Raw genomic sequence first — 25,258 nt, forward strand, 5'->3', positions numbered from 1 at the left:
ACATATTGATTTGCTAAGGGCTTGGCGTTAGGCACGCTAAATATGTAATCATTATTTTTTTTTTAACTCCAGCTCTTTTACGATGTTTGAGAATAGTTTCTATACAATACTTGTCAAACGTCTTTCAAATTCACCGGCTCTACGGCGGTTAAAAATTTGAAGGCCAATTAGTGTGCTTTGTAACGATGTCTATGATAAAAAATCAAACTTAATTTTTAGCACACTCAGAGCGCTTTCCGATTTTTTTATCACATAATCAAACAGTTTTTTAATGTCTTCTTTACATGGTAAAATAGTTGGTAGGGCTCTTTTTTTTTTTGACTGGTCCTCTATAGCTTTTTTGTTTATAAAAAGAGGAATTTCGGTTTCCCATAGAACAAGAAAATCTTTAATTAATTTTTTTTTTTTTGCATGATTTTGTGTTTTAATGCAATAATTAGAGTTGTAAGGTTCGTTGCAACTGAAGGTGTTTTAAAAAACAACGAAGAAGAGTCCCACTGAGCCACTTTTCTGATACAAGATATCATCAAATCCAAATGTTTGGGATTAATGGCGTCTTTAAGTTCCTGTATCTCATTAGATTCTGATTTTTTTATTTCATGTAAAAGTCTGCTGAGCAATCTCATGTTTGCTCTGATCATATCGTACTGAAGTTCGCCGTGCTTCATAGATTCTGCGTTTGCGAATAAAACAATCAATTCATCATATATAAGATTTCTAGAAATGGGATCATCATTTAAAACAGGCATTATTTTTGTGCGCACAACGTCATTTGCACTTTTATGGATGAAGCCGGTTTTGGAGCGACCTTGTTTAAGCAAGTCACGAGTTCCTTTCTTATGATCGCTCCCTTTGCAATTATTAATATGACTCCGTATTGTGCTTTTGGGGAAAAATCCGGAACATCCCTTGCAACATATGAAATCAACCGCTTCGTTTTTAGAGCTTACACGCTTTTGACGGGGCACGATTAGAGTTCCGTTATTTAACGATGCATCGATATTATGATTATAATCACCATTTTTCCATATCTCATCAATAAGTAATCTACGAGCTTTGTCATTTTTCGACAGGAACAAAAATTGTTGTACTTGCGGCTAATTTTTATGAACAATCTGCAAGTGACGAGCAAATTTTGTTTGCAATTTATTGCAAAATAAGCAAAAATGTTTCTTACAATTTGTTAGGGTTTTCACAGTTGGAATAATTAAATCCCTTACATCACTTAGTGGAGTTTCAGTTGTGTAAGAAAAAACTTGTTTAATGTTGGAATTATTTAAAATGCTGGACCGGTTAGTTATATCCGGAGCATAACTGGAATCGAATCCTTGAAATGAATCGTTTATCGTGGAACGATTTTGATTTTTTGCCGATGAATCTAAACAGAGCCAAAGTCGTTAGGTCCTAAAGTTCCACTATTAGCTGATGCATTTTGAGCTGTGTTTATAAATTGTTCGGATGCATCTATTTGAATATATTTAATAATTAATAGATAAAAAGAAATTCATTTTAATTATAAATGGACGTAATTCAATATTTTAAGTAAATATTTTGTTTTCAATATAGTAGCACTAGGAGCAGTGCCATATACATATTTTGCTTAACTTTCAGACCTTTAAGGATATGGAATAGTGTATACCTCCACTTCAGTTGCAGTTAATTGGCATTTGCTATGATCATTCGGATGTGTCTCTATTGCATCTTTTATTTTAATACAATCATTTTTATATAACGTTAAGCAGCATGAATGTTGTTAAATAAATGTATATCTGTACTGATCATGATAAGGATTTTATTTATATATATATAAAAAACTGTATTTATACTTTTCATTACCTTTGTTAGAAACATATATGTTGCGCTATTGAGCTTTTTCAATAGCTTTCACAAATAGAAATAATTAACTATTTATTTTTTGTGTTCAAAATTGTTTTATATTTCTTAAAGTTACGAGAAGCAGGCAGATCCGAATTGGTCTGTGTTTAGTTTATATATAGGCAAGCGAACCCGAATTAGTACGTGCCAATTTTAGCGAAGAGACAATTATTAGTTATAATTTTGAATAATGCAAGTGGCCGATGAGTACCAAATGCATGAAGCGAACTGACTTAACAAACTCGATGCGCAGCATCGAGGCCTTTGCATAAGTATAGCTAGGGTAATAAAACGATCGTTACAGCGAAGAGCGGCAGCTCTATGTAAATGAATTCTTAAGAGCGAAATTTAGGCACTTGCAGAGCGAGTATTATAAGATAAAATTAAGATGCTGCTCTTATCAGTTGCGAGGGCGCTCCAGTTGTTTTGGCTGCGTAACCAGACATTCTCCCCCCGTTGGAAGGCATGGGCTTTCAACAGATTCCCTGATGGGCAATAGGCATAGCTTGTTTGCAGCTCGTTTCTCCTGTTGTGGTGCGCAAAATGGCTACTCGAGCAACTCCATCCTATCCCACGATTAACTCTGTGATTCTCGCCAGTGGCCACCTTAGAGGCGGCAGATTTTCATCCTTTACGAGGACTATGTCGTAGACGCATAGGCCTGGTTTCGGAGTACGCCATTTGGAGCGCTGCTGAAGCAGTGTTAAGTATTCTTCACGCCAGCGAGACCAAAACAGTTGTTGGAGGTACGTTACGCGTTGCCAACCAGCCAGACGATTGAATTGAAGGTGCGTCACATCAGGTTCAAAGAACGATGAGCTGGGTCCACCAATCAATAAATGAGCTGGAGTGAGCACATCTAGATCTGCTGGATCTTCTGAAAGAGGAAACAATGGCTTAGAATTAATTATCGATGCTATATGGCAGACTAGGGTGCGAAACTCTTCGAAGTTGAGAACACAAGATCCAACAGCACGATAAAAATGATGTTTCGCTGTCTTCACTGTTGCTTCCCAAAGGCCGCCAAAATGCGGTGAACGAGGAGGTATAAATTTCCAATCAATGGAATCAGCCATGCAAAAATTATGCACTGACTCAATATGATTACGACTTATGAATAGACGCTTGAGATCCAGAAGCTCGTTTTTGGCGCCGACAAAGTTGGTAGCGTTATCCGACCATATCTGAGGTGGCCTGCATCGAGTCGATTTAAACCTCTTAAGCGCATTCAAGAAAGAAGCTGTCGACAGATCCTTGACCAGTTCCAGGTGAACCGCTTTAGTCGCGAAGCAGACGAAGACGGCCATGTAACATTTGACTGGAGCTTTATTTCGTACGTCTGGCTTATAGAAAAATGGTCCACAATAGTCAACACCAGAGACTTCAAAGGCTCGACAAGCAGTCAAAACGGGCAGATCACCCATTATATGCTCTATTAATCGAGGCTTGGCACGAAAGCATCTCACACATTTTCCAACAACCTTGGATACGGTCTTCCTTCCACCAATCGGCCAATACTGCAACCGAATATGAGCAAGAAGTGCCCGTGGACCAGCGTGTAAGTCCCGATTGTGAAACCGTGTGATGACTGAGTTTGTGATGGGGTGGTGACACGGGAGAATTATTGGATAGCGAGCGTCGAAATCCAGCGAAGAGTTTTTCAAGCGCCCATCAACTCTAAGAATTCCGAAATCATCCGAAAAAGGGTTAAGTGATGCGATACAACTGGACGGTTTAACAACTCTTCTCGATTGCAACGATTTGATCTCTTCCCACAGGTGTGCTCTCTGGACGAGCCTTAGTAAGAGTTGGGTCCCATGTTGTATATCAGACACTGTTAGTCCAGGATGCCTGCTTTTATGTATGAATTTATAAATATATCCAAATATACGCTGCATTGTATCAAATGAGTTGACGTATTTACAAGTGACAGTTATATTAACGAAGGGAGATGACGCAATAAGGACCCTTTTTTTAAGTTCGAGTTCTGTCCTTTCTGACAAGCAAGAAGCAGGCCAGTCCAATTTGTTTTTAACTAGAAATTCTGGGCCGTTGAACCACAGTGACGATTGATCTAATTCACTGGGCGTAGATCCTCTCAAGAGTATATCTGCCGGGTTGAGTGCAGTAGGCACGTAACGCCATTCCATGCCATTAGTTAGCTCTTGAACTGCTGTGACGCGATTAGCCACAAGCACATTGAGCTTGCAGGGATCGGTCCTTATCCAGGAAAGGCATACAGCAGAATCCGACCAACAGTAGAATTTTCCATCGAACAGATTCATTTTAGATATCTCTCGCATGAGATTAGATAATAAGACGGCACCACAGAGCTCTAGCTTTGGAACTGTGATTGTTTTCAGAGGAGCTACACGCGATTTGGAGCACAACAGCTGACAACTGGCTGATGTTCGTCGAGAAAGGACGTAGAGACAGGCCCCATATGCTTCGATGCTGGCGTCGCAGAAACCGTGAACTTCTAACTCTGCTGCAGGTATTGACACGAGATGAGGAAATTTAAGAAACTGCCTTCTCAAAACTGCAGCAAAGATCATGCCAAGCTGTTGCCAGTGATGATGGCAACCTCTCGTCCCACTCAAGCTTCTCCTTCCAGATCTGCTGCATAAAGATTTTAATCTTGGCAATTACCGGCCCTATGAGTCCAAGCGGGTCATACAAGCGAGCTATGGTCGATAGTATTGACCTTTTGGATGGTTTAGATCTCTACTGAATGGACGAAAACGAAAACAACAATCGATCCGACGCTAAGTCCCAAGCGAGTCCAAGAGTTTTGGTGATGTCGCTACCATCATCAACCTTTAGGGAAGATTCTCTGTCCTCTACGGGTATCCCTTTCAGTACAGCAGAATTGTTTGAGCACCACTTTCGCAACTTGAACCCCACACTTGCCAAGATTCCAGCCGTCTGATTAAGAAGTTCCTTTGCTTCTTGAATTGAATTACCCCATGAAATGAGGTCATCAACGTAGAAGTCACGCCGCAAAATCTGAGATCCAAATGGAAAATTAGTTTCCCCATCCATAGACTGCTGATGCATAGCACGGATAGAGAGGAATGAAGCTGGCTTTGTTCCGTATGTAACTGTATCCAGCTTAAAAATCTTTATACCCTGTTCTGGCGAGTCTCGCCACAGAATGCATTGGAGAAAATCATGCGGTGCTGAAACGCGTACGCAGCGATACATTTTTCCAATATCTCCTGTTAGGGATCGGGAAATTACGAAAGCGAAGAAGGATATGAAACAGCGAGCTTTGAATAACAGGTCCAGCCATCAATAGTTCATTTAATGAATAACCTGACGAGGTAGCTGCTTAGCCGTCGAAAACGCCTCGCAATTTTGTCGTTGAACTGTCTTCTTTAAAGACACAGTGATGAGGAGGAAAGTATTGACAACGTCCTATAGACTCTGGAGCAACAGGCGACATATGACCAAGATCCAAATACATATAAGTTAGATATCGATAATAGCATGAAAATAATAATCTAATAAAAAAAATGCGGCTTAATTTTTTTTTCCAATAAAAACAGTTATTTCCTCATAACAGTTATTCTTTTTGACCGCTTTCATTTTTACAATCCATCATCAATTTAATATCTCTCTCACATCTTCATTTTAATTGCATAAATATCGACTAGTTTTTACCATAACGCGAGCAAAATGAACGCGTTTCGAGTATTCAATTTGATAGTGCAGAGCTGCCTTAAAAGTACATTTGAAGAAATGACTTGACTTGCTCGTCGCGTAACTCGAAAACTTGGCGCCATTAAATTTCTGGAAACTTTGCGAGAGGATGTATTTCTTAATTAAGTGCGAGTAATATTATGTATTGCATAAAAAAAAATTAAAATAGTGGAAGGAAGTAAAATGTGCATTGCAAAATTTAGCAAAGGCAGTTTCGAAGCGGAGATTATTGATTCGCGAGGTAAGTTGAGCTTGACATTTCTCCATTCAATAATTATATTTTTTATATCATCAAAATCATTAAAAAGAAGGGCGCGCATTAGACGCGTGCCAATAATGTATTTTCTTTTGCGCCCATGATCAGCCCATTCACAGACATTTGTATGTGTGTGTCTATGTGTAGAGGTCCAAAATCAGAAATCCTAAAATCTTGTTATATTTGCATCGGGGACAGGCAGGCAGGCAAGCAACAGGCACACAAGCGCATAAATGCTTCCATCCATATAGAAAAGTGTGTTAGTGTGCGTAGTTGGCCGACCCAAAAAGTTATGCACACATGCCAGCGATCAGGTACCCTTACCCCTACAACCAGAACAGGCCAAACCCTTTAACAATTTCACACAACTGCTTACTTGAAAGAGTGTGCGTCAATTTTTGGTCTTTTCTTAAATGCTTCGACAAGCCGACGATGAATAACCCTTGCAGAAATACGACTTAGATATTTTTGTATTTTAAACAAAATAGGTCGCTACAATAAACAGAAAATAAATATAAATATTTTATTTAGGTCAATTAATTGTGTATTAAATAAAATTTTATCAAATTATTCTTATCATGCCTGACTGGACGAAGAAATATATGATAGAGCATTTAAATGTGAGTGCCTATTGCTATCACAGGCACACAATTGAAGAAATAACCTCTGGCTCGCGACAAACGCCGCGATCTACTTGTGCGCACATCCACACAACACAAACGTATGAACGTTTGTAGATCTCGGGGTTTTGTGGGAAGCTATGCAGGGAGAAAGAGATGGATGCAAGTGCGCGAGCAATGAGTGAGAGCGAGGCACATGCATACACATATATGTTTTTGGGCTGTAAGGATTTAAAAATGCCACACACACATATTTTAAGAAAACGCATCACCCGCGACGTTGTGCGCTGAGCGAGATGCGGCTTCTTACTGAACGTTCGGCTTTTGAGGCCGGCGTTCGGCTGCAACTCTCAGCAGTCTTACTCTGTCTGGGTACACTAAAATAGTCGCAGGTACCATTGGGGTTGCCTCGTTTCGATTTTTCTTGTTTCGATTAAAAATGCCATTTGGTATGTCTATACATTGTATGGTTAGTGTTAAAACTAAGCCAGGACTAAATAAAAAATCATTTGTATTACACTTCTGACAGAGTTATGTTTTGTAATGTATTTATTATTATATGTTAAGTCTTAAATATGCATAATTGTGAGTACCACAGTTTTAAGGCCAGAGTCGGAAAATATCAAAAGATTTATAGCCTTATTAGTTGTTGAAAACAATTTAATTATCATTTGTATTATGAGTTAATCATATATGCAAAATCAGATTAATTTATTATAAAAAGCTACACAAAAGACACAATCGGTCATTACTTTTCTAGGAATAGTGTATTCTCTTGTACGCTATATGCCTCCGGACGTACAAACCTTTTTTAGTATTCAAACAGTTTTTGCTAATTTGTATTTTAACTAAAGCTAACATTGTATACTGATAATACTCGCCTTTTGGATTGTTACCTAATTTGTGCTAGTACCAGTTATTTTGTGTTCGTTTCAGGTGTCTTGTGCCCGTCTTATATTAACATGTAAAATAAATAAATGTATTGATAAAAAACTTATACCTTAACATAATAGACAAAGACTGGCCTCTAAATGACTAGATTCCCCAGCATAAGCATTTTATACATTTAAATCGTTTGGTAATTTTCCACATTCTATTCAAGGAGTCGATTCCAACTATACTCCGGATATAACTAATCAGTCCAGCACTTATATACTTCCAAGTTTATGTAACTCCACTAAGTGATATAAGGGATTTGATTATTCCTAATTGTGAAAACTTTTTTTTGCTTGTTTTGTAATAAATTGCAATCAAAATTCGTTCGTCACTTCCATAATAATAAGCCACAAGTAAAAAAATGTTTATGCCTGTCGAAAAATGAGAAAACTCGAAAAGTAGTTATTAATGAGATTTGGAGTAATGGCGATTAAATCGACAATATCGATGCATCGTTAAATAACGAAATTTTAAAGAGAATTAACTCTAAAAACGAATATGTTGTCATATGTTGCAAGGGATGTTCTGGATTTTTTCCCCAAAAGTACAATACGCAGTCATATAAATAATTGCATAGGCGGCGATCATAAGAAAGGAACTCCTGACTTGCTTAAGCAAGGTCGCTCTAAAACCGGCTCTATGCATAAAAGTGCAAGTGACGTTCTCTATAAGCAAGCTATATGCCTCCTGACGTATTTAAACCGTTTTTGTTAATTTTTTTATTTATTTACTAAGGCTATTTTTATATACTTGATATTACTCAAATTTTATTTTGTTAACTGATTCGTGTTCCTTCCAGCTAGTTTGTGTTCGTTTCAACTGTCTTGTGCTCGTCTTATATTTATATATTTCTAACAAAGGTAATGAAAAGTATAAATACATTTTTTTATATTTTATATAAATTTTATATTTATATAAATTTAATCCTTATCATGATCAGTACAGATATACATTTTTTAACAACATTCATGCTGCTTAACGTTATATAAAAATGATTGTATTAAAATATAAGATGCAATAGAGACACATCCGAATGATCATAGCAAATGCCAATTAACTGCAACTGAAGTGGAGGTATACACTATGCCATATCCTTAAAGGTCTGAAAGTTAAGCAAAATAAATGTTCTTAAATATGTATATGGCACTGCTCCTAGTGCTACTATATTGAATACAAAATATTTACTTAAAATATTGAATTACGTCCATTAATAATTAAAATAGATTCCTTTTTATCTATTATTAAATATATTCAAAAAGATGCATCCGAACAATTTATAAACACAACTCAAAATACATCGGCTAATATTGGATCTTTAGAATAGGATAGATTCATCGGCAAAAAATCAAAATCATTCCACGATAAACGATTCATTTCAATCGCTTAATACGCAAGGATTCGATTCCAGTTATGCTCCGGATATAACTAACCGGTCCAGCATTTTAAATAATTCCAACATTAAACAAGTTTTTTCTTACACAACTGAAACTCCACTAAGTGATGTAAGGGATTTAATTTTTCCAACTGCGAAAACCCAAACAAATTGTAAGAAACATTTTGCTTATTTTGAAATAAATTGCAAACAAAATTTGCTCGTCACTTGCAGATTGTTCATAAAAATGAGCTGCAAGTACAAAAATTTTTGTTCCTGTCGAAAAATGACAAAACTCGCAGATTACTTATTGATGAGATTAGGAAAAATGGTGATTATATCCATTATATCGATGCATCGTTAAATAACGGAACTCTAATCGTGCCTCGTGTGTAAGCTCTAAAAACGAAGCGGTTGATTTCATATGTTGCAAGGGATGTTCCGGATTTTTCCCCAAAAGCACAATACGGAGTCATATTAATAATTGCAAAGGGAGGGATCATAAGAAAGGAACTCGTGACTTGCTTAAACAAGGTCGCTCCAAAACCGGCTTCATCCATAAAAGTGCAAATGACGTTGTGCGCACAAAAATAATGCCTGTTTTAAATGATGATCCCATTTCTAGAAATCTTATATATGATGAATTGATTGTTTTATTGGCAAACGCAGAATCTATGAAGCACGGCGAACTTCAGTACGATATGATCAGAGCAAACATGAGATTGCTCAGCAGACTATTACATGAAATAAAAAAATCAGAATCTAATGAGATACAGGAACTTATAGACGCCATTAATCCCAAATATTTGGATTTGATGATATCTTGTATCAGAAAAGTGGTTCAGTGGGACTCTTCTTCGATGTCTTTTAAAACACCTTCAGTTGCAACGAACCTTACAACTCTAATTAAAAAGTGCGCAAAAATATTGTGGACTCATTGCATTAAAACACAAAATCATGCAAAAAAAAATTAATTAAAGATTTTCTTGTTCTATGGGAAACCGAAATTCCTCTTTTTATACACAAAAAAGCTATAGAGGACCAGTCAAAGAAAAAAAGAGCCCTACCAACTATTTTACCATGTAAAGAAGACATCAAAAAACTGTTTGATTATGTGATAAAAAAATCGGAAAGCGTTCTGAGTGTGCTAAAAATTAAGTTTGATTTTTTATCATGGACATCGTTGATACAAAGCACACTAATTGGCCTTCAAATTTTTAACCGCCGTAGAGCCGGTGAATTTGAAAGACTAACAATTGAGAACTATCTAACAGGGCACACCATCGATGAAAATGTAGATAAATAAAACTTCGAACGTCTCACGAAAGAAACTAGAGAAATCGCTCAAAAATACACAAGTTTGACTATTCGTGGAAAACTTAATCGAACTGTGCCAGTGCTGCTCACACCGTTTGACAAGTATTGTATAGAAACTAATTTCAAACATCGTAAAAGAGCTGGTGTTAAAAAAAATAATGATTACATATTTAGCGTGCCTAACGCCAAGCCCTTAGCAAATCAATATGTAAGGGCTTGTCCGATTCAAAAAAAATTTGCCCAGGAATGTGGGGCTCGCTGCCCAGGGGCTTTACGGGGAACGATGATTCGCAAGCATTTAGCTATCTGTACATCGATGCTTAACGTCAAAGATTTCCAAATTGATAGGCTTGCCAATTTTATGGGTCATCATAAAGATATACATAAAGAAATCTACAGAATCCCTGTAACAGTAGCGGAGATAGCCGAAGTATCCCAGATGCTTATGGCAGCTCTTGGAAATAATGTTGAGGATAAAAACACAGTAGCCCTTGATCAGTTCGAAGAAAGTAAGTACATAGATTCATCAAGTTTGTGGGTGATACTAAGAGTAGTTATGGTGAAAAATGTAATATCTTAACTTAACTAATAATTACTTGTCGGGCTTATTGTGAATGTTTTTACATTGTACCTCAAATCCATTTTGCAGATGATCCTTTAGAGGATTCGGAATCAGATTATTCTGAACAGCGATCAGAAAGCGACTTCAATATTTCCGATGATGATATTGTAGAAAAATCGACTAAAAAGGAAAGCGCCCAAGTAGTAAGTATTAAATTGCAACCTACATATTTATGTCACGTACTTACATACATTGCGTTTAGGCTATCCTATTTATCCTCATTGACAAAGTAAAAAGAGATATCGCGCTTGTAAAATGTCCGATCGTCTGTTCAACCGAACGCTGGCCCATTAAAGTTATATCAACGAGAAGTAAAGTGCTAAAATTATATAATGACGACCACTGCGGCGTGGTAAATGGCAAAAATCGTCCTAAATAACAAACCTTATACAATCATAGAGATTGACTAACTTTTAGTTGAAGACGAAGATGTTTAACTGGGTGCGTGGCAAATGATTAAAATTAATATCACCTAATAAATTGTTTTGGTAGGCTGTATTAAGCTGTTATTGGTCTGTGATTGAGTATTGCGACGGTTCCAACCGACTGCGACGCTTCTAATTGATTTTTATTTATTACTAAAACGTTAATCTTTTTCACACTTAATTATATTAAACTTTATTATTTAACAGGATCATCATTTGGAAAAACCATAAGAAACCGTTGGTCGAATGAAGAGCGTGAACAAATATACCAGGCTTTTGGAGACCTGTTGTCTCTTAAAGGATTGCCGTCGCTTAAGCAATGCAACGCAGAGGTTGCACTCGATGGCCTGCATCGAGTCGATTTAAACCTCTTAAGCGCATTCAAGAAAGAAGCTGTCGACAGATCCTTGACCAGTTCCAGGTGAACCGCTTTAGTCGCGAAGCAGACGAAGACAGCCATGTAACATTTGACTGGAGCTTTATTTCGTACGTCTGGCTTATAGAAAAATGGTCCACAATAGTCAACACCAGAGACTTCAAAGGCTCGACAAGCAGTCAAAACGGGCAGATCACCCATTATATGCTCTATTAATCGAGGCTTGGCACGAAAGCATCTCACACATTTTCCAACAACCTTGGATACGGTCTTCCTTCCACCAATCGGCCAATACTGCAACCGAATATGAGCAAGAAGTGCCCGTGGACCAGCGTGTAAGTCCCGATTGTGAAACCGTGTGATGACTGAGTTTGTGATGGGGTGGTGACACGGGAGAATTATTGGATAGCGAGCGTCGAAATCCAGCGAAGAGTTTTTCAAGCGCCCATCAACTCTAAGAATTCCGAAATCATCCGAAAAAGGGTTAAGTGATGCGATACAACTGGACGGTTTAACAACTCTTCTCGATTGCAACGATTTGATCTCTTCCCACAGGTGTGCTCTCTGGACGAGCCTTAGTAAGAGTTGGGTCCCATGTTGTATATCAGACACTGTTAGTCCAGGATGCCTGCTTTTATGTATGAATTTATAAATATATCCAAATATACGCTGCATTGTATCAAATGAGTTGACGTATTTACAAGTGACAGTTATATTAACGAAGGGAGATGACGCAATAAGGACCCTTTTTTTAAGTTCGAGTTCTGTCCTTTCTGACAAGCAAGAAGCAGGCCAGTCCAATTTGTTTTTAACTAGAAATTCTGGGCCGTTGAACCACAGTGACGATTGATCTAATTCACTGGGCGTAGATCCTCTCAAGAGTATATCTGCCGGGTTGAGTGCAGTAGGCACGTAACGCCATTCCATGCCATTAGTTAGCTCTTGAACTGCTGTGACGCGATTAGCCACAAGCACATTGAGCTTGCAGGGATCGGTCCTTATCCAGGAAAGGCATACAGCAGAATCCGACCAACAGTAGAATTTTCCATCGAACAGATTCATTTTAGATATCTCTCGCATGAGATTAGATAATAAGACGGCACCACAGAGCTCTAGCTTTGGAACTGTGATTGTTTTCAGAGGAGCTACACGCGATTTGGAGCACAACAGCTGACAACTGGCTGATGTTCGTCGAGAAAGGACGTAGAGACAGGCCCCATATGCTTCGATGCTGGCGTCGCAGAAACCGTGAACTTCTAACTCTGCTGCAGGTATTGACACGAGATGAGGAAATTTAAGAAACTGCCTTCTCAAAACTGCAGCAAAGATCATGCCAAGCTGTTGCCAGTGATGATGGCAACCTCTCGTCCCACTCAAGCTTCTCCTTCCAGATCTGCTGCATAAAGATTTTAATCTTGGCAATTACCGGCCCTATGAGTCCAAGCGGGTCATACAAGCGAGCTATGGTCGATAGTATTGACCTTTTGGATGGTTTAGATCTCTACTGAATGGACGAAAACGAAAACAACAATCGATCCGACGCTAAGTCCCAAGCGAGTCCAAGAGTTTTGGTGATGTCGCTACCATCATCAACCTTTAGGGAAGATTCTCTGTCCTCTACGGGTATCCCTTTCAGTACAGCAGAATTGTTTGAGCACCACTTTCGCAACTTGAACCCCACACTTGCCAAGATTCCAGCCGTCTGATTAAGAAGTTCCTTTGCTTCTTGAATTGAATTACCCCATGAAATGAGGTCATCAACGTAGAAGTCACGCCGCAAAATCTGAGATCCAAATGGAAAATTAGTTTCCTCATCCATAGACTGCTGATGCATAGCACGGATAGAGAGGAATGAAGCTGGCTTTGTTCCGTATGTAACTGTATCCAGCTTAAAAATCTTTATACCCTGTTCTGGCGAGTCTCGCCACAGAATGCATTGGAGAAAATCATGCGGTGCTGAAACGCGTACGCAGCGATACATTTTTCCAATATCTCCTGTTAGGGATCGGGAAATTACGAAAGCGAAGAAGGATATGAAACAGCGAGCTTTGAATAACAGGTCCAGCCATCAATAGTTCATTTAATGAATAACCTGACGAGGTAGCTGCTTAGCCGTCGAAAACGCCTCGCAATTTTGTCGTTGAACTGTCTTCTTTAAAGACACAGTGATGAGGAGGAAAGTATTGACAAAGTCCTATAGACTCTGGAGCAACAGGCGACATATGACCAAGATCCAAATACATATAAGTTAGATATCGATAATAGCATGAAAATAATAATCTAATAAAAAAAATGCGGCTTAATTTTTTTTTCCAATAAAAACAGTTATTTCCTCATAACAGTTATTCTTTTTGACCGCTTTCATTTTTACAATCCATCATCAATTTAATATCTCTCTCACATCTTCATTTTAATTGCATAAATATCGACTAGTTTTTACCATAACGCGAGCAAAATGAACGCGTTTCGAGTATTCAATTTGATAGTGCAGAGCTGCCTTAAAAGTACATTTGAAGAAATGACTTGACTTGCTCGTCGCGTAACTCGAAAACTTGGCGCCATTAAATTTCTGGAAACTTTGCGAGAGGATGTATTTCTTAATTAAGTGCGAGTAATATTATGTATTGCATAAAAAAAAATTAAAATAGTGGAAGGAAGTAAAATGTGCATTGCAAAATTTAGCAAAGGCAGTTTCGAAGCGGAGATTATTGATTCGCGAGGTAAGTTGAGCTTGACATTTCTCCATTCAATAATTATATTTTTTATATCATCAAAATCATTAAAAAGAAGGGCGCGCATTAGACGCGTGCCAATAATGTATTTTCTTTTGCGCCCATGATCAGCCCATTCACAGACATTTGTATGTGTGTGTCTATGTGTAGAGGTCCAAAATCAGAAATCCTAAAATCTTGTTATATTTGCATCGGGGACAGGCAGGCAGGCAAGCAACAGGCACACAAGCGCATAAATGCTTCCACCCATATAGAAAAGTGTGTTAGTGTGCGTGGTTGGCCGACCCAAAAAGTTATGCACACATGCCAGCGATCAGGTACCCTTACCCCTACAACCAGCATGGAAAATAGCAATTTTGCACATGAACAGGCCAAACCCTTTAACAATTTCACACAACTGCTTACTTGAAAGAGTGTGCGTCAATTTTTGGTCTTTTCTTAAATGCTTCGACAAGCCGACGATGAATTACCCTTGCAGAAATACGACTTAGATATTTTTGTATTTTAAACAAAATAGGTCGCTACAGTAAACAGAAAATAAATATAAATATTTTATTTAGGTCAATTAATTGTGTATTAAATAAAATTTTATCAAATTATTCTTATCATGCCTGACTGGACGAAGAAATATATGATAGAGCATTTAAATGTGAGTGCCTATTGCTATCACAGGCACACAATTGAAGAAATAACCTCTGGCTCGCGACAAACGCCGCGATCTACTTGTGCGCACATCCACACAACACAAACGTATGAATGTTTGTAGATCTCGGGGTTTTGTGGGAAGCTATGCAGGGAGAAAGAGATGGATGCAAGTGCGCGAGCAATGAGTGAGAGCGAGGCACATGCATACACATATATGTTTTTGGGCTGTAAGGATTTAAAAATGCCACACACACATATTTTAAGAAAACGCATCACCCGCGACGTTGTGCGCTGAGCGAGATGCGGCTTCTTACTGAACGTTCGACTTTTGAGGCCGGCGTTCGGCTGCCACTCTCAGCAGTCTTACTCTGTCTGGGTACACTAAAATAGTCGCAGGTACCATTGGGGTTGCCTCGTTTCGATTTTTCTTGTTTCGATTAAAAGTGCCATTTGGTATGTCTATACATTGTGTGGTTAGTGTTAAAACTAAGCCAGGACTAAATAAAAAATCATTTGTATTACACTTCTGACAGAGTTATGTTTTGTAATGTATTTATTATTATATGTTAAGTCTTAAATATGCATAATTGTGAGTACCACAGTTTTAAGGCCAGAGTCGGAAAATATCAAAAGATTTATAGCCTTATTAGTTGTTGAAAACAATTTAATTATCATTTGTATTATGAGTTACTCACATATGCAAAATAAGATCAATTTATTATAAAAAGCTACACAAAAGACACAATCGGTCATTACTTTTCTAGGAATAGTGTATTCTCTTGTACGCTATATGCCTCCGGACGTACAAACCTTTTTTAGTATTCAAACACTTTTTGCTAATTCGTATTTTAACTAAAGCTAACATTGTATACTGATAATACTCGCCTTTTGGATCGTTACCTAATTTGTGCTAGTACCAGCTATTTTGTGTTCGTTTCAGGTGTCTTGTGCCCGTCTTATATTAACATGTAAAATAAATAAATGTATTAATAAAATACTTATACCTTAACATAATAGACAAAGACTGGCCTCTAAATGGCTAGATTCCCCAGCATAAGCATTTTATACATTTAAATCGTTTGGTAATTTTCCACATTCTATTCAAGGAGTCGATTCCAACTATACTCCGGATATAACTAATCAGTCCAGCACTTATATACTTCCAAGTTAATGTAACTCCACTAAGTGATATAAGGGATTTGATTATTCCTAATTGTGAAAACTTTTTTTTGCTTGTTTTGTAATAAATTGCAATCAAAATTCGTTCGTCACTTCCATAATAATAAGCCACAAGTAAAAAAGTGTTAATGCCTGTCGAAAAATGACAAAACTCGAAAAGTAGTTATTAATGAGATTTGGAGTAATGGCGATTAAATCGACAATATCGATGCATCGTTAAATAACGAAATTTTAAAGCTAATTAACTCTAAAAACGAATATGTTGTCATATGTTGCAAGGGATGTTCTGGATTTTTTCCCCAAAAGTGCAATACGCAGTCATATAAATAATTGCATAGGCGGCGATCATAAGAAAGGAACTCCTGACTTGCTTAAGCAAGGTCGCTCTAAAACCGGCTCTATGCATAAAAGTGCAAGTGACGTTCTCTTGCAAGCTATATGCCTCCTGACGTATTTAAACCGTTTTTGTTAATTTTTTTATTTATTTACTAAGGCTATTTTTATATACTTGATGTTACTCAAATTTTATTTTGTTAACTGATTCGTGTTTATTCCAGCTAGTTTGTGTTCGTTTCAACTGTCTTGTGCTCGTCTTATATTTATATATTTCTAACAAAGGTAATGAAAAGTATAAATACATTTTTTTTTATATATATAAATTTAATCCTTATCATGATCAGTACAGAGATACATTTTTTAACAACATTCATGCTGCTTAACGTTATATAAAAATGATTGTATTAAAATATAAGATGCAATAGAGACACATCCGAATGATCATAGCAAATGCCAATTAACTGCAACTGAAGTGGAGGTATACACTATGCCATATCCTTAAAGGTCTGAAAGTTAAGCAAAATAAATGTTCTTAAATATGTATATGGCACTGCTCCTAGTGCTACTATATTGAATACAAAATATTTACTTAAAATATTGAATTACGTCCATTAATAATTAAAATAGATTCCTTTTTATCTATTATTAAATATATTCAAAAAGATGCATCCGAACAATTTATAAACACAACTCAAAATACATCGGCTAATAGTGGATCTTTAGGATAGGATAGATTCATCGGCAAAAAATCAAAATCATTCCACGATAAACGATTCATTTCAATCGCTTAATACTAATTGTCCAGATTCCACGCAAGGATTCGATTCCAGTTATGCTCCGGATATAACTAACCGGTCCAGCATTTTAAATAATTCCAACATTAAACAAGTTTTTTCTTACACAACCCTTTTTTAAAACCCAAACAAATTGTAAGAAACATTTTTGCTTATTTTGCAATAAATTGCAAACAAAATTTGCTCGTCACTTGCAGATTGTTCATAAAAATGAGCTGCAAGTACAAAAATGTTTGTTCCTGTCGAAAAATGACAAAACTCGCAGATTACTTATTGATGAGATTAGGAAAAATGGTGATTATATCCATTATATCGATGCATCGTTAAATAACGGAACTCTAATCGTGCCTCGTCAAAAGCGTGTAAACTCTAAAAACGAAGCGGTTGATTTCATATGTGGCAAGGAATGTTCCGGATTTTTCCCCAAAAGCACAATACGGAGTCATATTAATAATTGCAAAGGGAGCGATCATAAGAAAGGAACTCGTGACTTGCTTAAACAAGGTCGCTCCAAAACTTGCTTCAAAACGGCTTCATCCATAAAAGTGCAAATGACGTTGTGCGCACAAAAATAATGCCTGTTTTAAATGATGATCCCATTTCTAGAAATCTTATATATGATGAATTGATTGTTTTATTCGCAAACGCAGAATCTATGAAGCACGGCGAACTTCAGTACGATATGATCAGAGCAAACATGAGATTGCTCAGCAGACTTTTACATGAAATAAAAAAATCAGAATCTAATGAGATACAGGAACTTATAGACGCCATTAATCCCAAACATTTGGATTTGATGATATCTTGTATCAGAAAAGTGGCTCAGTGGGACTCTTCTTCGATGTTTTTTAAAACACCTTCAGTTGCAACGAACCTTACAACTCTAATTAAAAAGTGCGCAAAAATATTGTGGACTCATTGCATTAAAACACAAAATCATGCAAAAAAAAATTAATTAAAGATTTTCTTGTTCTATGGGAAACCGAAATTCCTCTTTTTATAAACAAAAAAGCTATAGAGGACCAGTCAAAGAAAAAAAGAGCCCTACCAACTATTTTACCATGTAAAGAAGACATCAAAAAACTGTTTGATTATGTGATAAAAAAATCGGAAAGCGCTCTGAGTGTGCTAAAAATTAAGTTTGATTTTTTATCATGGACATCGTTGATACAAAGCACACTAATTGGCCTTCAAATTTTTAACCGCCGTAGAGCCGGTGAATTTGAAAGACTAACAATTGAGAACTATCTAACAGGGCACACCATCGATGAAAATGTAGATAAATAAAACTTCGAACGTCTCACGAAAGAAACTAGAGAAATCGCTCAAAAATACACAAGTTTGACTATTCGTGGAAAACTCAATCGAACTGTGCCAGTGCTGCTCACACCGTTTGACAAGTATTGTATAGAAACTATTCTCAAACATCGTAAAAGAGCTGGTGTTAAAAAAAATAATGATTACATATTTAGCGTGCCTAACGCCAAGCCCTTAGCAAATCAATATGTAAGGGCTTGTCCGATTCTGAAAAAATTTGCCCAGGAATGTGGGGCTCGCTGCCCAGGGGCTTTACGGGAAACGATGCTTCGAAAGCATTTAGCTACCTATACATCGATGCTTAACGTCAAAGATGTCCAAATTGATAGGCTTGCCAATTTTATGGGTCATCATAAAGATATACATAAAGAAATCTACAATCCCTGTAACAGTAGCGGAGATAGCCGAAGTATCCCAGATGCTTATGGCAGCTCTTGGAAATAATGTTGAGGATGAAAACACAGTAGCCCTTGATCAGTTCGAAGAAAGTAAGTACATAGATTCATCAAGTTTGTGGGTGATACTAAGAGTAGTTATGGTGAAAAATGTAATATCTTAACTTAACTAATAATTACTTGTCGGGCTTATTGTGAATGTTTTTACATTGTACCTCAAATCCATTTTGCAGATGATCCTTTAGAGGATTCGGAATCAGATTATTCTGAACAGCGATCAGAAAGCGACTTCAATATTTCCGATGATGATATTGTAGAAAAATCGACTAAAAAGGAAAGCGCCCAAGTAGTAAGTATTAAATTGCAACCTACATATTTATGTCACGTACTTACATACATTGCGTTTAGGCTATCCTATTTATCCTCATTGACAAAGTAAAAAGAGATATCGCGCTTGTAAAATGTCCGATCGTCTGTTCAACCGAACGCTGGCCCATTAAAGTTATATCAACGAGAAGTAAAGTGCTAAAATTATATAATGACGACCACTACGGCGTGGTAAATGGCAAAAATCGTCCTAAATAACAAACCTTATACAATCATAGAGATTGACTAACTTTTAGTTGAAGACGAAGATGTTTAACTGGGTGCGTGGCAAATGTTTAAAATTAATATCACCTAATAAATTGTTTTGGTAGGCTTTATTAAGCTGTTATTGGTCTGTGATTGAGTATTGCGACGGTTGCAACCGACTGCGACGCTTCTAATTGATTTTTATTTATTACTAAAACGTTAATCTTTTGCACACTAAATTATATTAAACTTTATTATTTAACAGAATCATCATTTGGAAAAACCATAAGAAACCGTTGGTCGAATGAAGAGCGTGAAGAAATATACCAGGCTTTTGGAGACCTGTTGTCTCTTAAAGGATTGCCGTCGCTTAAGCAATGCAACGCAGTTATAAATAATTCTACATATCTAAAATGTAGGACACCGGCGCAAGTAAAAACATGGATAATCAGCGCAAGGCTAAATCAAGAAAATCAACTCCGCAAATACATTAAATAATGAATATGTTGACCATATTTAGAACTAAATTGACTATACTTTTTCGTATTTTTTTATGTTAATATTAATTTATGCTAAGAATATTTTGAATTTGTTAAAAATGCATACTATAAATGTATTTAATAACGTCATTTATGTAAATTTTTATTCAGTGAAAGGCTGGCTTAGTTGAAATTAAACTCAAATACTTTTTGAATGCAGTTTCAAATCATCTTAGGTTAAAGTAAAATTAACAATATGAATTTAATACAGCCTACCAGAACAATTTATTAGGTGATACTAATTTTAAACATTCGCCACGCACCCAGTTAAACATCTTCGTCTTCAACTAAAAGTTAGTCAATCTCTATGATTTTATAAGGTTTGTTATTTAGGACGATTTTTGCGATTTACCACGACGCAGTGGTCGTCATTATATAATCTTAGCACTTTACTTCTCGTCGATATAACTTTAAAGGGCCAGCAAAATATCGCGTTCGTTTGAACAGACGATCGGACATTTCACAAGCACGATATCTCTTTTTACTTTGTCAATGAGGATAAATAGTATAGCCTAAACGCGATGCATGTAAGCACGTGACATAAATATGTAGGTTGCAATTTAATACTTACTACTTGGGCGCTTTCCTTTTTTGTTCGATTTTTCTACAATTTCATCATCGGAAATATTGAAGTCGCTTTCTGATCGCTGTTCAGAATAATCTGATTCCGAATCCTCTAAAGGATCATTTGCAAAATGGATTTCAGGTACAATGTAAAAACATTCACAATAAGCCGGACAAGTAATTATTAGTTAAGTTAAGATATTACATTTTTCACCATAACTACTCTTAGTATCACCCACAAACTTGATGAATCTATGTACTTACTTTCTTCGAACTGATCAAGGGCTACTGTGTTTTCATCCTCAACATTATTTCCAAGAGCTGCCATAAGCATCTGGGATACTTCGGCTATCTCCGCTACTGTTACAGGGATTCTGTAGATTTCTTTATGTATATCTTTATGATGACCCATAAAATTGGCAAGCCTATCAATTTGGAAATCTTTGACGTTAAGCATCGATGTATAGGTAGCTAAATGCTTTCGAAGCATCGTTCCCCGTAAAGCCCCTGGGCAGCGAGGCCCACATTCCTGGGCAAATTTCTGTAGAATCGGACAAGCCCTTACATATTGCTTTGCTAAGGGCTTGGCGTTAGGCACGCTAAATATGTTATCATTATTTTTTTTAACACCAGCTCTTTTACGATGTTTGAGAATAGTTTCTATACAATAATTGTCAAACGGTGTGAGCAGCACTGGCACAGTTCGATTGAGTTTTCCACGAATAGTCAATCTTGTGTATTTTTGAGCGATTTCTCTAGTTTCTTTAAAAAATCAAACTTAATTTTTAGCACACTCAGAGTGCTTTCCGATTTTTTTATCACATAATCAAACAGTTTTTTGATGTCTTCTTTACATGGTAAAATAGTTGGTAGGGCTCTTTTTTTCTTTGACTGGTCCTCTATAGCTTTTTTGTTTATAAAAAGAGGAATTTCGGTTTCCCATAGAACAAGAAAATCTTTAATTAATTTTTTTTTGCATGATTTTGTGTTTTAATGCAATGAGTCCACAATATTTTTGCGCACTTTTTAATTAGAGTTGTAAGGTTCGTTGCAACTGAAGGTGTTTTAAAAAACATCGAAGAAGAGTCCCACTGAGCCACTTTTCTGATACAAGATATCATCAAATCCAAATGTTTGGGATTAATGGCGTCTTTAAGTTCCTGTATCTCATTAGATTCTGATTTTTTTATTTCATGTAAAAGTCTGCTGAGCAATCTCATGTTTGCTCTGATCATATCGTACTGAAGTTCGCCGTGCTTCATAGATTCTGCGTTTGCGAATAAAACAATCAATTCATCATATATAAGATTTCTAGAAATGGGATCATCATTTAAAACAGGCATTATTTTTGTGCGCACAACGTCATTTGCACTTTTATGGATGAAGCCGGTTTTGGAGCGACCTTGTTTAAGCAAGTCACGAGTTCCTTTCTTATGATCGCTCCCTTTGCAATTATTAATATGACTCCGTAGTGTGCTTTTGGGGAAAAATCCGGAACATCCCTTGCAACATATGAAATCAACCGCTTCGTTCTTAGAGCTTACACGCTTTTGACGAGGCACGATTAGAGTTCCGTTATTTAACGATGCATCGATATTATGATTATAATCACCATTTTTCCATATCTCATCAATAAGTAATCTACGAGCTTTGTCATTTTTCGACAGGAACAAAAATTGTTGTACTTGCGGCTAATTTTTATGAACAATCTGCAAGTGACGGGACCAATTTTGTTTGCAATTTATTGCAAAATAAGCAAAAATGTTTCTTACAATTTGTTTGGGTTTTCGCAGTTGGAATAATTAAATCCCTTACATCACTTAGTAGAGTTTCAGTTGTGTAAGAAAAAACTTGTTTAATGTTGGAATTATTTAAAATGCTGGACCGGTTAGTTATATCCGGAGCATAACTGGAATCGAATCCTTGCGTGGAATCTGGACAATTAGTATTAAGCGATTGAAATGAATCGTTTATCGTGGAATGATTTTGATTTTTTGCCGATGAATCTAAACAATTAGAGCCAAAGTCGTTAAGTCCTAAAGATCCACTATTAGCCGATGCATTTTGAGTTGTGTTTATAAATTGTTCGGATGCATCTATTTGAATATATTTAATAATTAATAGATAATAAGAAATCTATTTTAATTATTAATGGACGTAATTCAATATTTTAAGTAAATATTTTGTATTCAATATAGAAGCACTAGGAGCAGTGCCATATACATATTTAAGAACATTTATTTTGCTTAACTTTCAGACCTTTAAGGATATGGCATAGTGTATACCTCCACTTCAGTTGCAGTTAATTGGCATTTGCTATGATCATTCGGATGTGTCTCTATTGCATCTTATATTTTAATACAATCATTTTTATATAACGTTAAGCAGCATGAATGTTGTTAAAAAAATGTATATCTGTACTGATCATGATAAGGAATTTATTTATATATATAAAAAAAAATGTATTTATACTTTTCATTACCTTTGTTAGAAATATATAAATATAAGACGAGCACAAGACAGTTGAAACGAACACAAACTAGCTGGAATGAACACGAATCAGTTAACAAAATAAAATTTGAGTAATATCAAGTATATAAAAATAGCCTTAGTAAATAAATAAAAAAATTAACAAAAACGGTTTAAATACGTCAGGAGGCATATAGCTTGCAAGAGAACGTCACTTGCACTTTTATGCATAGAGCCGGTTTTAGAGCGACCTTGCTTAAGCAAGTCAGGAGTTCCTTTCTTATGATCGCCGCCTATGCAATTATTTATATGACTGCGTATTGTACTTTTGGGGAAAAAATCCAGAACATCCCTTGCAACATATGACAACATATTCGTTTTTAGAGTTAATTCGCTTTAAAATTTCGCTATTTAACGATGCATCGATATTGTCGATTTAATCGCCATTACTCCAAATCTCATTAATAACTACTTTTCAAGTTTTTTCATTTTTCGACAGGCATTAACACTTTTTTACTTGTGGCTTATTATTATGGAAGTGACGAACGAATTTTGATTGCAATTTATTACAAAACAAGCAAAAAAAGTTTTCACAATTAGGAATAATCAAATCCCTTATATCACTTAGTGGAGTTACATTAACTTGGAAGTATGTAAGTTCTGGACTGATTAGTTATATCGGGAGTATAGTTGGAATCGACTCCTTGAATAGAATATGGAAAATTACCAAGCGATTTAAATGTATAAAATGCTTATGCTGGGGAATCTAGCCATTTAGAGGCCAGTCTTTGTCTATTATGTTAAGGTATAAGTATTTTATTAATACATTTATTTATTTTACATGTTAATATAAGACGGGCACAAGACACCTGAAACGAACACAAAATAGCTGGAACGAACACAAATTAGGGAACAATCCAAAAGGCGAGTATTATCAGTATACAATGTTAGCTTTAGTTAAAATACAAATTAGCAAAAAGTGTTTGAATACTAAAAAAGGTTTGTACGTCCGGAGGCATATAGCGTACAAGAGAATACACTATTCCTAGAAAAGTAATGACCGATTGTGTCTTTTGTGTAGCTTTTTATAATAAATTGATCTTATTTTGCATATGTGAGTAACTCATAATACAAATGATAATTAAATTGTTTTCAACAACTAATAAGGCTATAAATCTTTTGATATTTTCCGACTCTGGCCTTAAAACTGTGGTACTCACAATTATGCATATTTAAGACTTAACATATAATAATAAATACATTACAAAACATAACTCTGTCAGAAGTGTAATACAAATGATTTTTTATTTAGTCCTGGCTTAGTTTTAACACTAACCACACAATGTATAGACATACCAAATGGCACTTTTAATCGAAACAAGAAAAATCGAAACGAGGCAACCCCAATGGTACCTGCGACTATTTTAGTGTACCCAGACAGAGTAAGACTGCTGAGAGTGGCAGCCGAACGCCGGCCTCAAAAGCCGAACGTTCAGTAAGAAGCCGCATCTCGCTCAGCGCACAACGTCGCGGGTGATGCGTTTTCTTAAAATATGTGTGTGTGCCATTTTTAAATCCTTACAGCCCAAAAACATATATGTGTATGCATGTGCCTCGCTCTCACTAATTGCTCGCGCACTTGCATCCATCTCTTTCTCCCTGCATAGCTTCCCACAAAACCCCGAGATCTACAAACATTCATACGTTTGTGTTGTGTGGATGTGCGCACAAGTAGATCGCGGCGTTTGTCGCGAAGCAGAGGTTATTTCTTCAATTGTGTGCCTTTTGTGCCTGTGGTAGCAATAGGCACTTTTTTTGGCATGCCTGCGGTGGGCTTGCAGCCGTAAAAGGCACAAATGTATAAAAAGGCAATGAAAATGGTATGGATCCAGACGCATGCTATACATTCTGATCGTTAATTGCCTGTCATAAAACCCTTTAACCTAAGATTATAATAATGCCAATAAAAGATTTATTGCATTTTTTCCATATCAAAGTGCAAACGAGCGACAAGTGCGATCTACCTGTTTCATTCAAACCCACCGCAGGCATTAACAAATATTTTATATTAAAAAACATTTTTATTACCTTAGTTAAATTAAGGAACATTTAGTGTTTAATAATAATGCATCAAGTATAAAATTTATTTTCTTCTCGTAATCCAATAAAAACAGTTATTTCCTCATAACAGTTATTCTATTTGACCGCTTTCAT

General features: G+C 36.3%; 2 protein-coding genes and 1 long non-coding RNA gene across 15 annotated transcripts; all 3 read left to right on the forward strand.

Moving 5' to 3' along the window:
- Positions 1 to 1,923: 1,923 nt before the first annotated feature.
- LOC138911550 (uncharacterized) lies at positions 1,924 to 3,785 on the forward strand. Its single transcript, XR_011417281.1, has 2 exons — positions 1,924 to 3,581; positions 3,654 to 3,785. It is a non-coding gene; the product is annotated as an uncharacterized lncRNA (long non-coding RNA).
- A 1,638-nt stretch (positions 3,786 to 5,423) lies between these two features.
- LOC6637003 (uncharacterized) lies at positions 5,424 to 12,188 on the forward strand. Of its 8 annotated transcripts, none has more exons than XR_011417267.1 (4): positions 5,424 to 5,818; positions 8,189 to 8,249; positions 10,728 to 10,843; positions 11,333 to 12,188. XR_011417267.1 is itself a non-coding variant. In XM_002060394.4 (3 exons), exons 1-3 carry the CDS (start codon positions 10,362 to 10,364, stop codon positions 11,354 to 11,356), a joined length of 366 nt encoding a protein of 121 aa, XP_002060430.3. In that variant the 5' UTR covers positions 8,763 to 10,361; the 3' UTR covers positions 11,357 to 12,188. The 8 variants fall into 8 exon arrangements, 1 of the variants encoding a protein (XP_002060430.3); XR_011417269.1 differs by lacking the exon at positions 5,424 to 5,818 and adding an exon at positions 6,456 to 7,038; XR_011417271.1 differs by lacking the exons at positions 5,424 to 5,818; positions 8,189 to 8,249 and adding an exon at positions 8,763 to 10,587 and having other exon boundaries at positions 11,333 to 11,984; positions 12,057 to 12,188.
- A 1,628-nt stretch (positions 12,189 to 13,816) lies between these two features.
- On the forward strand, positions 13,817 to 24,339 carry LOC26531873 (uncharacterized). Of its 6 annotated transcripts, none has more exons than XR_011417273.1 (5): positions 13,817 to 14,221; positions 16,615 to 16,675; positions 19,133 to 19,248; positions 19,738 to 22,749; positions 22,833 to 24,336. XR_011417273.1 is itself a non-coding variant. In XM_070210885.1 (4 exons), exons 2-4 carry the CDS (start codon positions 18,818 to 18,820, stop codon positions 19,759 to 19,761), a joined length of 315 nt encoding a protein of 104 aa, XP_070066986.1. In that variant the 5' UTR covers positions 16,600 to 16,675; positions 17,057 to 18,817; the 3' UTR covers positions 19,762 to 20,170. The 6 variants fall into 6 exon arrangements, 1 of the variants encoding a protein (XP_070066986.1); XR_011417274.1 differs by lacking the exon at positions 13,817 to 14,221 and adding an exon at positions 14,857 to 15,331; XR_011417276.1 differs by lacking the exon at positions 13,817 to 14,221 and adding an exon at positions 19,308 to 19,546 and having other exon boundaries at positions 15,341 to 16,675; positions 22,833 to 24,339.
- The last annotated feature ends 919 nt before the right edge of the window (positions 24,340 to 25,258 follow it).

This window comes from Drosophila virilis, unplaced genomic scaffold (genome assembly GCF_030788295.1).
Source record: "Drosophila virilis strain 15010-1051.87 unplaced genomic scaffold, Dvir_AGI_RSII-ME tig00001562, whole genome shotgun sequence".
Taxonomy (NCBI): Eukaryota; Metazoa; Arthropoda; class Insecta; order Diptera; family Drosophilidae; genus Drosophila; species Drosophila virilis.